Below are 12,631 nucleotides of genomic sequence, written 5' to 3'. Positions count from 1 at the left end.
TCGGTAGCTCTCAACAAATTCTACATTATCTCAGAACATCGTTCCAAAGAATAATTAATAAATAATTAACCCGAATGAAAATCCTAACGATAGCGGTATAGGAAAGTAGCGAAAGGTCTATTCTATGATTCTATGCTGCAAATATTCACGAATCATTCGCGTAAGTCGAGTTATTAATGATTTCGCTGAGGATTCTATTGTTTTGTTCTATTTTCAGAGTGCATGCAGTTCATAGTTTTCGCCGCTAGATGACAGCACTTCTATGTCTATCCTTGTCTTACACCAAGGAGCGCATAAGTGTATCCTTGTCGGATACCTCCTTGGTCCTGATGCTTCACGAGTAGGTACCAGGGACTGATGAGATGCTTTTTCGAAGGAGGTGGCATCGGGAACACTATCTCTATCCTTGTCGCACAGTAGCTCTGTCCTTGCCTTACACATTACGAGTATAGGGAGAAGCTTCGAAAATGCCCTGCCGCTAGATGGCGATGCTGTCGCTTGCAACCAAAATTCTCTATCCTTGTCTTACTCGTTGCGTGGATAGGGAAAATGGAAAAAGCTGTGGGTGTGGGTGTGATTAGAGGAGTGAATTGCTTTATTAAACAAATATTTCTAAAACCTAGACCTATGGCTATTTCGTTTAATAAATATTAAACAACAACAGATGTTTCTAGCTTCTCTAGTGGCTTGTGAGTGAAATGCTCGGATCAAGAAATAAAATATTCCTAGGTAAAGCTACATTACGCAAGCGTGAAACGATAATATGTGAGTTTAGGTGCAGTAGTAACATCGTCGATGGCGTATGACATTACAATATGGAAACAATTGATTTGAAGAATTTGAAAACATTGTGCAGAATCTTTTCAGTGATAATTATATCACATGTCTTTGACTTTGTGTCAATGAAAAACTCTTTTGCAGGTGGTATTCGTACGAGACATGATTGGTTGCATTAATGATTCTGAAGATAATGAAGATACTAACTTAAAATTTGGTATACATTTCTCCTTGACAACTTTGTTCTTTTATATATTGTCGTGTTTGTAACTGAAGATAATACTTCCGTCGTTGTAGGTTAACAATGGCAGATACTGAAAAGGCATTTGCTTGTTCTTCATCCGGTTGCAGTGTGGTAAGTCATTATTTATATCTATTTTATGCTTAATCTATAAGAGTTTGAATGGACCTTGATGATACTAAAGTGTATGATTTATTTGTGCAGAGTTTCACGAATGAGGATCAGTTGTTAGTGCATAAGAAGAAACATGATATGATGTTAAATTTGGGTAATGGTTCTAAGAGTGCTGGTTTTGTAGGTAATAAAGATATAGTTATTTAATTAATTAGATGGTTGGTATAGAAAGTAATGGAATTATTTGTAAACTGAATAGCTGATCAAACTCCCACACCAACACGTTTTATCAGAAACTGTGAAGAAGTTGGTCTGTTTCAAGATCTGCAAAATGTAAATCCTTTTGAGGAAACATTTAGAAGAGCAGTGGAATCTGGAAATACTGGTACACTTTCAGTGTCAGAGGTGCTTATTGTATTAATGAATGTAAGTAATTTTGTCCTATTTAAGTTATCTATAATTGCCATATGTTTCTTTAGGCTGGAATTACAGATGATACTCTGCATACTCCTCACATATTTCCTCATATAGCAGATGTACTCGCCGGTAGCAATCAAATTCTTTCTGAAAGTAGTGTTCAGGAATGTTCCAGCAGCATTTCGATTGCAGAAAAAGGTACAGATGGAAGTACCAGCATAGATGCAGAGGTTTGTACCAATGTAAAGCTTACAAGATCAGATGAACAGGACTTATTAAAGAGTAAAGTAACAGTGGAAAAGAATGAGACGCTTGTAGAAAATATTATTAATCAAGTTACAAGTACCCAAATAGTACCAAGGGTGTTAGAAGAACAAGTCGGTCCACAATTGTAAGTTACTTAATCTTCAAATTAATTATACGTGCCATTAACTGTATTGTATATAACTTTAAGATCAATAAATGGAGAGGAGGTACAGTTGCTATTGAAAACAGCTGATGGTAAACTAATGCAACTATCCGCGATACCAGTATGTGAGTCTATTAACATGAGTGTTGCACAATCCTCATTAAAACAACAAACTGTTGTGATAAAAACTGAGCCACCTTTACAATGTACTAAAAAGGTAGAGCTTAAGAAGCCAATGAGCCCCTCATTGTCCTTAGCAAAAATGGTATTTAATATTGCATGGACCTTTTTAATTACCATCCAGGAATATCCCGTTTGCGAATGTTTTCTCCATGTGTGATTGCAGAAATTGAAACAGGTGTTAATAAAAAGCACAGCTTCGCAAAACAATAAACCAAACGACAATTCCGGGAAGCATGAAACAAGCACCGCGAAAAAGGAGAATCAAAACAAAACGGTAGACCATATGAAAAAGAAAGAGATTCTCGAACGAAATCGTGCGAGCTCCATGAGAGCCAGAGCGAAAAGAAAAGCGTGGATACAACAGCTCCAGAGGACAGTCGCGAACGTGAATGAGACTAATGTTGCTCTTCAAATGGAAATAAAGGTTTTACGTGCGGAAGTGGCTAAATTGAAGGCTATTCTATTAGCCCATAAAGATTGTCCAGTTACAAAGGCGATACAGAAAGGTAATTACAATCCAAATGATGAATTCTAATCTAATTTCGATTCAATTTGATATTTATGACTATTTTTCTCTTCAGGAAGTGGAATAATACTCGAACAAAAAGTGATATCGTTAACTCCAGATCTGACTACCAGTTCAGCAACGCCAATAGGACTTCCCATAAAGAGATCGATTCCGTTCTCACCTTCTGAAGTTCCCATAGCCTCCAAGAAGAAGTTGTCCTTGGCACCCACGAAGAACCCAGTTATTTTCCCTAAAGTCGATTGCAATACGAACTTGACGATTCCTAGCGCTACTTTAATTAAGACTGTACCTACGCTTAAGATTATGGGAGTTAGTCAACTTCTAACGGAAAAGGAGGAGACTAAGCAGATTCTAATTGTACAAAATCCATCTAGGAAAATGGAGACTTCTCCTAGACAAATCATTCAAATAAATCCGAATTACGAGATAGACCATGGCTCGTCGAAAAGCACGGGAGTTTAAAAATACCGCGTTCTACCCCTACGGAGATCCGAAATCTTTGCTCGAGCATCGATCGGCTGTTAAATTTATTTTCTCCAAAGGAAGGAAAGGAGTAACGTGGGGCGTGTATATAATACATTTTTTTATTTATTTACCGAAATAAAGAGGAGTATTTTGTAACAATGTTCATCATTATCCTGTCTCGACGAAAGGAAATAAATAACGGACATACCGTGCGATAACATTTCACATCTTTATTATTCATTAAACAGCAAAGCATTCGTCGCGTTCGTCGCGTTACAAATATTCGAAGTATGTTTCCTCGCGTTTAGGCTAGTCCCACGATGATTCTGTGACCCTCGGGCCCTTATCAGTTCTCCGTCCAGTCGTCTAAAAACTCTACACCGGACAGGAGAATGATAAGGGACTTTGGGCACGGAGCTCCTATCTTCCATATAATATTTATCGAAATTCCATTTATTCCGGTTCCAAAAGTTTCCTCTCTCCTCGGCCGCTCGATGGATCCACGGCTGAAACGAAATTCACGTTAGCATTAGTAGACGGAAAGGACAACGATATTTCCTACCGCCGAACGCTGCAGATTTCCATCGCATAATATTATCTAATCGCAAGTGAAATTCATGTTTGCTCCCGATTACGGAACATAGCGACGTTGGCAAGCAATCTCGTGTTTTGTCAGCGAGTTCGCGCCACTCGAGGACCAACCGGGTACAACCGGCGTAACATATTGACCGAGCACATTAAAAAGAAACGCCTCGTTTTTCGACAAACAAGATTCCCGTCGTCCCTTGAGTCACGGCTGTGACTCAGACCGGTGAAGCACAACGGGCCAAGTGAGATGTAACTGAAATTATCGGTCGCTCTGCAAATACCCACGGTTTCCCTAGACCGATAACGCTCGAGGGATCGATAACGAAAAAGAATCCCTCTTTCATAAGCTTTCAGCCAGTCGCGCCTGGAAAAGCTGCAGAGACGCGAAACCAGATACAAAGGAATGTCCTTTCGATGATTCCGTTAACGCGCTGACCACCGAGCGATTGATAATAACGTGATTCATAGACCATGAATTTCCGTCAACAGAGTTATTGATAAGTACAATGGATATCAAAGGATTTACGTCGCAGTAGTATATTACAGGCGTTACGATAGAAGTAGACAGAAGGTTCAATCGACGAGTTAACTCGTCTTCAAATGGCTGAAAGCTTTGGCCGACGTAGCACGGTGGTCGACGCGTTAACGCGAGGCACCGTCGAAGCTCTCGTGCGATCAGAACATCGGGAACGCACGGGGGACATTCTCGGAATCCTTCTACACATTTCGGTTTCGCAGTTTCGAGTCTCGGATAAAAATAGACCGCGTCGCCCCACGCGGCTGCCCAACTTTTACGGCCCTGAATCGAGTCCTCCGCGTGGCTATTATACAACGCGCCATCCCTAACCTTGGACCAGACCAGCCAGTTTCTTCAGTTTTTCAATCATTACGAAGAATCGTATCGCGGAGTAGTTCTCGGCCGAGTTTCGCGCCTACGAAAGAAAAACCCGGCCTGCCTCGGACTCGCGATTACTTTCGGAATAAACACTGAATCCCGTGAACGGACCGCTTTTTACTCGAATCGATCGGCTTAATCTTGTTTACCGTGCGATTTTCATTTATAAGGGACGCACGGGACTTCCAATTAAAAGCCATTATACCGAGAAGCAGAGGCAGCGCGCGCGCTGAATGAATCCTTGTTTTGCAGCAATCCACAGTCGGATATGGATGTTCAAAACTTTGCACCGCAAAGCCGCGAAATAGGAAACCACGAAACTTACGTTGCGCCGCGTTATATCCGAGGGGTGACTAGAATGGATGCAACGATTTCAATGGTTTCCGGAATGAACGGGGAATATTTATTCTGAAAACACCACGGTTGATGCGCGTTTCACGGGGCTTCTAGTCATCTGACAATAGAAATACCAGGTGGATCAAAATGGTCCTAATTTCTTCCGTTACAGTAACCAAAAACACAGATACGCTTCTTTGAGAAATTCTTAACGAAGCTCGGTAACGCGCGAATTGAAATACGCGCCGATGAAGGTAGTAAATAAAAAGGTCGGTTCAAGTGTTCGGCAGTTCCAGCGTGAAATCAGCGAGCCGTAGTTAAACCGATATCGATCCGATCGGCGTCGCGGCACTCAGCGCGCAATGAATTAAGAGATCACTAATCAGACGCAAATGTGACCCAGTTACCGTTCACGGACTTCTATTTTCCCGGCTTGAACCTGTCGGCCCGTAGAAACGAGTTAACTCGTCACTCGTCATTCAATTCTTGCAATTAAATTGTACCGCAGCATCCGTGGCGGCGTGAATCCTATTACGTACTCTCACGCGTACTTCACCCGCCGTTCCAGATCGTCGCCGTTCGTGTTTCAAAGCCTGTACCGGGTGTGCCGAGATAAAAAGGCACGCACGCGTTTACCTGGTTCTATCGGGCTCGAATTAGTCCGAGACTCTCAAGGTTCCAGCGAGTCGTCCCGATCTCTCGGATAAAGCGAGCGTTATCTGTCACGGAGCTGTTACGGTGGTTATCGCTGGCCGAGCGTTCGCGATTGGTAAGCGCGGTGCGGCGCTGCGCGCCGAGCGAGGCGGTCTTGGACACTGAACTCCCCATAAATAGACGCGAAACATTTCTTTTTTTTACGGCATTCCGCTGTTTTCTAAGGCTCATAGGAGCGTATAAAGATGGACGAAGGTTAAACGTATCGGAGAGCCGCAGGAATGCGCCGCGGGAACACGTGGCTCGCGCGGTGTGCCCGACCGATGCAACGCACGTGCAACGATGTCAGCGGAGACCGTCAAAGAAGAGGGAACGCTATAAAAAGCAACATTGTATCGCGGCTTCCTGGGAACGGGCGGCCGGAAAATAAACCAAGGAAACGCCAGATACCATATCGTCGGAACGCTCGAGCTCGTAATCGTTAACCTTCCTCGTTATCTAGCGATCGGTCGATCAACGGTGACCGGAAGACGATCGGCGAAGGGACGGTCCGCGAATTTCCAAGAGTCTCCTCGGGATCGCTCCTCGAGACGATTCCCCGGAGGAAACGGTCTCGGGCGAGATTACGAAACGATTAAGAAACCAAGTAGGACGGTGAAATAATGAAACGAGACGTTAAGGGTGTAAGTCTGCTGATTTAAGGGATGAAGAATCGGAAGGTATCACTGAATGGCACCAGAGACTCGCATAGAAATCTATGCCAGCTGAGAGAAGTATCAGCGGAGTAAGAAATGATTTACGATATCGGTCGTAAAGTTCAACGGAGCGACGAGTTCGCGAGGGTACGGTGGCATTATTTCCCGTGGAGTGTTCTAAACAAATGTGTCGCCGGAAAAGATCATCTCGGAAGGATCAATCGCGAATGGCGGGGGACTGCAGGCGGTTCGGCCGCGACGCTGGTAATCCGCGAAGTTATTCTCGAAACTTTGTCGCAATTCCGCGACGTATTTGGAAACTCTCGAGATAAATTGTATCGTTTAGGACGTACAATCGGTGCTACAAGTTTCTCCGGCGGAATCCCACGGTCCGAGGAGCGAACGTTCGAATCGATGGAAGCCGAATTTCGTGGAGGACCTCCGCGTGCTTCCCGGTATCGAGCGGTAATGGAATTCTCCCGGTTGAAAGAGGAAGTCGCGCGACGGGGCGAGCGCGTTTTCCATGAAAGAATTTTTTTAATGTCGCGCAAACATACACACGGGACGGCGATAAGAGCGGCCGCGCGTGTACATCCGAGTTAAAAGACCTCGGGGGGACGGAATAAAATCGGCGGCGAGATGAACGCGCGATCCTATCGTCCGACGAATAAATACAGCGACCTTTTCGACTGTTTCCGGAGCGGTTCTATCGATACCCTTTGGGAGAAGCCGGTGAATTCGTGTTCCATCGGTTTCGTTTCGAGTTTTCCCCTTTTCACGGGTCCGCCGGGGTGCTCGATCGACTGGAACGGCCCCGGGCAAAGGCTAGAATATGAAAATGACCGATGTTACAGTTCCCTTCCGAGGTCGCGGTGCCCAAAAACACTTCCGTTTGGCAGCCAGTGCGCTCTTACGAGATTCTGTGTTTGTTCCACCGACAGTACGGTCCTGGCTGAGACAATACACAGCCCGATAGCCTTGAGACACACGTCTGTGCTTCCTTTTATTTTTACATCTGACCCGAGACAACGACACTACTCTCGCGCGCGCGCGCGCGCTCGCTCGCTCGCCAGTCGGCGTCCCCCTCGCGAGCGGAACCGCTCGAGCCCGCCACTACCAGAAACGACCTCCCTGGTTGGCCAACTCGCACGATTTTTAGGATACGTCCAACACACGACACGAATCAAATTCACTCCACGGTTTTGGCTTCCGAAATCGTCCCGCGACAACTTTAACCTCCGATCGTCGCGCGAATTCTTCGGACGGACGCGGTTCGAGGGAGCGGAAGTGAACGGACACGATTTCCTCAGAAATCGCAAATACCGTACGATAATCACGATACAATAGAACACGAGAATCTTACACGGAACAAAGACAGAACGTTCGGAAGAATTCTGACCAGTCATCCCCGTTCGACCGACCAACCGCTATTCCTCGACTTCCGGTTTACGAAACCGACGACGGGAACCTTGACCGTCTCGCGCAAACTGCCTCGTTGCAGGAATCGTCGTCGCGATAGAACATAAACAAATTCGATTGCGAAACCGCTGCGAACCACCGCTGCTCGCGAGTTTAGTCCAGTGAATTTCCGATTGATCGCGATCGCCGATTAACGAGCCGTTCACGGGGAATCAGTCCGCGTCGAGTGGAAACGTACGCGCTCGGTTTCTAATCGGCGCCGGCGACTAGACGAGGCGATGCGATGCGATTCTTATTTCGCGTGGATAGATTTAAAGTTACATCCGGCCGCGTTAATCGCGGACACGTCCAACCTCCAGCCGCGCGTAGTGGTCTTTGACCGGTCACATGGCGCGAACCAGACCTGCCTCGGCCGATCGATCTGCGTCCAAAATACCCTTTCACGTCTGCCCTCTTTTTCTCCCTCTTTCCCGATCCACGGTGTCGCCTGCACGGCTCGACGTCTCGTCGGGAATCCTCTCGCCGGAAGTCTCCGCGATCCTCGGGTTCCGCGTGATCCACGGGAACTGCAGAGGAGAAACCCGCGGACTCAGTTACTCGCCGAGGAAAATCGCGAAAGGGGCTCAACGGTGGTCCGAGTTTCACGCGAGAGACCCGGGGCCAATCGCGAAGGGGCGACGGACCGGGATGCTGATGTAACCGAATCAGGGATTGGCTGTCGCGTACGTGTTCCGTGAGCGCGCCCCGAAGCTCATCGATCACGGGAAACGGAAACCGCCACGAAATGCGTCTCGCGCACGACTGAACCATCCGACGATCGTATTCGGACGTTTCAGCTCGGTCAGTCCTCGTCGGTTGGCTCGAGGGAGGGGAAAAATAGAGATGCGGACGAGGGGCTATCTCTGTTCCTCTTCCTCGGCCGTTCGCGTTTACCCGTATCTATCGCGCGTGCACGCGTAGCGCCATCTTTGAATTTCCCTCTCTTTCTCCGCCGCTTTCACCCCTTCTACCGCGGCCACTCACGGGACTCCCCTCCGCGCCCCTCGATATGCGCTCGCTTCACTTTAGCGCGGGCTTCGCGAACCCCAAGATGCTGCGAGAGGCCGCGGAATATGTTGTTTCATTCACGAAACCTGAATAAACGTCTAGAGACGTTCTTCTCGGGGAATCTGGAGAGCATACTTACTTCTCGCTTCGCGAGGGAAACTGGAAACAGCGGCGTTACAAGGGAAAAAATGTTTAATCTGTCCTCGCGCCGTCGAATGGGTCTCGCTCCCTCGATTTTCCTTCTACAGGCTCGCGGCTGGTATCAATTATTCCTTGGATAGAGACATTGCGATTGTAAGAGCCAGAGATTGAGGCAATTCCGCGGAAGCGCGAGTGGCTCGCCCGTGGGGGTTGAAGAGGGACGTCCGGTTACGGATGACGTCGAGGGAGAAGCCGCGCGGAGGATATTTGAAAAATGTGGGGCAGGCTAACCTCCGCGCCGTATTCTCCGTGTAATTCCGGTGTACGAGTTGGCCGCGGTAAATCGGACAGCGATTACACGAGTCCGGCGCAGCGAAGTTTTAATTACGGTATTTAGGGAGCGTATAAAGACATTCGGCCCAACGATTTCTTGTCGGGCTAATTAAAAAGCGGCGGGAGTTCGTCGGTGGCTCGTGGAACGTCGCCAGGAGCTTGCTTCTCATCTTGGAAACCGCGGTCTAGGCAATAAAGAGAGCCGGCCCGTTTAAACACACGATTAATGGCGCGAAATGGAGCCAAACGGTCGGGCCTGATACAACGTCGGTCGGAACTTCCTCCCTTGTTTGGCCTTTTTTCCTCTTTTCCACGGATGACCTACTGAAACGGATTCGGGGGCGGCCAGGGAAATTAGGGGTAAATTAGAAATCGTTCCTAGGCGGCTGGAAAATGCCGGTCCCACGGCGAAGTGGCTTAAGTACGGCGAAAAGCTAACCGAGGGGGTGGCGAGCAGAAACCAACACAACGACCCCGCGGAGCAAAGTGACTCGATATCGGGGAGTGTCTCGGCGTTGGCCCCGAATTAATTCCTCGGGGTGGCCGGGGGATTCTCCATTACCAGCGCGGAACGAGCAACAGTAAAGTGTTCCGCCTCGGAAAAGAATACCTGGTACCTTCTTCCACCTCGACGTCCCGAGGAATTGCTCTCCTCGCCCTTTTCCCGTGCTCCCGCGTTCTCTCCTCCGTTCACCGCGAAACGAATTGTCTGAAAAATTTCAAAGCATCCCCCCGGAATCCTATTCTCCGCTCACACGTCCGTGGGTTCTTTAACAATTCAGAGGGAAGACGCGTGGAACAATGGAACGTTAATATCCTGCAACAATCAGCGGAATGTTTAACAGATGATCCTTTGGCATTGATCTTAACCTATTAACCGTGCGTCTCGATGATGAACGTCTATACAGGGAAACGAGATCTCTGGATAAACTGCAGAATCGTCACTCGAACGAGTAAACAAAGGAATCGCCGGTTAACTCGGCTTTGTCCGGTTAATAGGTTAAGTCGAATGAAAGAACGGCGAGATTCCATTAAGGAACGCACGTGTCTAATTACCCAGGCGTTCGGAGAATCCTATCGGAGCCGAAGCGTCTCCGTAAGAGGCAGGAAGTCCTTGGCGGTGGCCAAATGTTTCTGAAAATCCGACCGTTCAAGGGTTTTCCGTGCGGCCGGCCACGTTGGGGTTTTCCAGGGTCCCCGTTGCGTTTAAGAAGGAAACGGGTCGCTTGTGGTCCGCACATGTTCGCACAAAGACCGATTTCCGATGCGCGGACCGCATGTTTCAGCGGACCCGTAGCTACTCCGGCTGCTCCGTAAGTGGCGGACTAATTATATTCCATGGCCGGCGACCTTCGTGCTCGGTTCAGCTGTTTTCTGGATCTGTAAACCAACGGGAAACGACACTGGTCAATGATTTGTGGCCCGCCGAAAGATCTCGAGAGCTTTCGTTACGCGGAGAAATCGGGGAAAGCGGGGACGGGAGAACAGAGTAATAGACAATAGCAATAATAGAAAAAGTTTCATTCGTGACGAAACTACGGATCGCTTGGAACGATTAAACCGGGCGAACAGAAGCATTCGTTCAATCATTCCCGATGATTGTAGCCCTCCACACTTTTCCCGATTGTGAAAGAAGGAACCTGGAATCAGTCATCTCGATCGGTCTGCTAGTTGTCGCGCGAGAATGCAGTAGGCTCGAATTGAAAAAGACAGATCGGGGCAACGAGCGCGCCGCGCTTTGAGCCTTTTCGAGATCCAGATAACGCGCGCGCGCGCGCGGGCGAGCGAGCGCGCGGAGCGATTCGGAAGCGCGAGCTACGACTGATGTGATTGAAAATTTGCAAGAGCGGGCTGAATACTCGTCGCTGGGGACACGCCGGAACAGAGGAACGGGAAGAGAGGAACCGGAGAGCGTGTCATTGTGGCCGAGATAAGGCTGGAATTTTCTGGGCGGATAATGTGAAAGCCCGGCCACTCGGTTCGCCGTAATAATCGCGAATGGGAAGAGAACGCTTTTAATCTTCCGCGCGCAGCACTCGAAAGACGAGGAGAACGCGAGCCCGCGATTACTGTCGGTTTAGCGCGGGAGAGGATTCTCAACGAAAACAAACCACCGTTAAACCGTGTGTGCGTAACGTTTGACGGATCGCCGGTACATCAAGGCTAGTTGCGCGCTCCGTTATACGCTGCTCATTTTAATTAACCCGCCCGTTTCGGCGGTCGGCCGCGAACGCAATTATTTCAACTTTCGACGCGTCTTCCGTTCACTTTCACCCGCTCGAACGAACGAACATTTTCCCTGTTCCTATAGACGCTCCGTTTGAACCTCGGCCTCTTCGCCGTTTCAACGATATACGAGGTTTAGAAGTTTAACGGAGGAGGCTAGAAGCTTTTTCTCGGGGCTGTATGGTAATTCCTGGCCGAGCTTCGGTAGATCAAGCATCCCCTGTTCCTTCTCCGTTCCCAAGGAAACCGGGACGCCAAGTGTGACGCCTCTGCCATCCGCATCGCACGCCAGTCCTTTGTTGGCAATGACAACTGGGAGAGAAGGCGTGAAGCGTTCCGAGGGAGCCCTGTTTCCATCTTTAAACGGAACATCCGTGCTAATTAAATTGTACCGGATTGGTAGTCGAGGAGCTCGAGGTCGGTCGATATATATCTTCGCGAGGTAAGAAATTGGAAGGTTCGGATAAATCAAAGGAGGCGGTTAAGAACATTCAGAAACGGCGGAGGGTTTGCCCCGGGGTGTGGTGAGTTTCGGATTCCAGGAGGGTCAAGGTTAAGCCCCCAACCCCATATGCACGACACGGGAACCGTGTTCCATCCCGCCGCGTTTCCACTCGTCCTCCCCTATTCTCCGTTTTTCCTTCCTTCTGCCTGTCCTTCTTCGTTTCTGGCCTGCCGTATATTTTTCTCCCCCCGTCGAGCGTCTCCGCCTCGTAACCCGGGAGGAAAGCGTCTGCCTTGTCAGAGCGGATAGGTGGTCCGCACGCCCCTGTTCACCGGGAGCGTTCTCGATCCGCCGTTTTCTATTTACGGCGACCGATATGGTCAATTTCCGGGGCATGACCGTGCTACTCGGCTGATCGGCGTCCGCCGTTAACGCGAGAGAACAATCCTCTTCTCTCTTGTCCTTTGTCTGGTTAGACGACTAGTTTTCGGGGATGAAGAGGGAAGGACGGATCGAAGAGTATCGTCGGCCGGGCGAGTCTTCTTTGTGATTTATTAATCGACAGCGCCGAGGCCTCCGCTGTCTCGGACCAATTCGACGCTTCACCCTCCTAACTTACGAAGATCGACACGGTCCCGAGGGCTGCGCGAGGATTTTCCTGGTAATGGCGCGCAGATTCGGTCCCACGATACCGCCACGCACTGATTACAGCAAGAA

At 48.6% G+C, this 12,631-nt stretch overlaps 1 protein-coding gene and 1 long non-coding RNA gene across 7 annotated transcripts in view; one reads left to right on the top strand and one right to left on the bottom strand.

Annotated features, from left to right (window-relative positions):
* Window positions 1-533: 533 nt before the first annotated feature.
* Atf-2 (Activating transcription factor-2) lies at window positions 534-3,351 on the top strand. Of its 4 annotated transcripts, none has more exons than XM_031989960.2 (9): window positions 534-729; window positions 922-994; window positions 1,075-1,132; window positions 1,223-1,316; window positions 1,392-1,537; window positions 1,612-1,940; window positions 2,004-2,223; window positions 2,305-2,647; window positions 2,723-3,351. In XM_031989960.2, the coding sequence occupies exons 3-9, from the start codon at window positions 1,082-1,084 to the stop codon at window positions 3,130-3,132; spliced, it is 1,593 nt and encodes a 530-aa protein (XP_031845820.1). In that variant the 5' UTR covers window positions 534-729; window positions 922-994; window positions 1,075-1,081; the 3' UTR covers window positions 3,133-3,351. The 4 variants fall into 4 exon arrangements, with proteins under 4 accessions (XP_031845820.1, XP_031845821.1, XP_031845822.1 ...); XM_031989961.2 differs by having other exon boundaries at window positions 534-765; XM_031989962.2 differs by lacking the exon at window positions 534-729 and having other exon boundaries at window positions 772-994; window positions 2,004-2,175.
* The window catches only part of LOC116432715 (uncharacterized), a 65,309-nt gene continuing 55,924 nt past the window's right edge, over window positions 3,247-12,631 (bottom strand). For 2 of the 3 annotated variants that reach the window (XR_012998625.1, XR_004236158.2), the window contains 3 exons: window positions 10,300-10,623; window positions 9,861-10,060; window positions 3,247-3,641 (listed from right to left, as the gene is read on the bottom strand). This is a non-coding gene — a long non-coding RNA (uncharacterized LOC116432715). Of the gene's footprint in view, window positions 3,642-9,853; window positions 10,061-10,299; window positions 10,624-12,631 lie in introns of all 3 variants that reach the window. The other variant, XR_012998626.1, reaches the window with a different exon arrangement.

This window comes from Nomia melanderi, chromosome 1 (genome assembly GCF_051020985.1).
Source record: "Nomia melanderi isolate GNS246 chromosome 1, iyNomMela1, whole genome shotgun sequence".
NCBI lineage: Eukaryota > Metazoa > Arthropoda > Insecta > Hymenoptera > Halictidae > Nomia > Nomia melanderi.
This window is presented reverse-complemented; position numbering and strand designations above follow the sequence as displayed.

Excerpts from the sequence above, each read along its gene's own strand:
- Atf-2 (XM_031989960.2), top strand. The coding sequence starts at position 1,082 with ATGGCAGATACTGAAAAGGCATTTGCTTGTTCTTCATCCGGTTGCAGT. Across the intron at positions 1,317-1,391 it reads TAAGAGTGCTGGTTTTGTAG|CTGATCAAACTCCCACACCA; the intron begins GTAATAAAGATA and ends TAAACTGAATAG. Across the intron at positions 1,538-1,611 it reads GTACACTTTCAGTGTCAGAG|GCTGGAATTACAGATGATAC; the intron begins GTGCTTATTGTA and ends ATGTTTCTTTAG.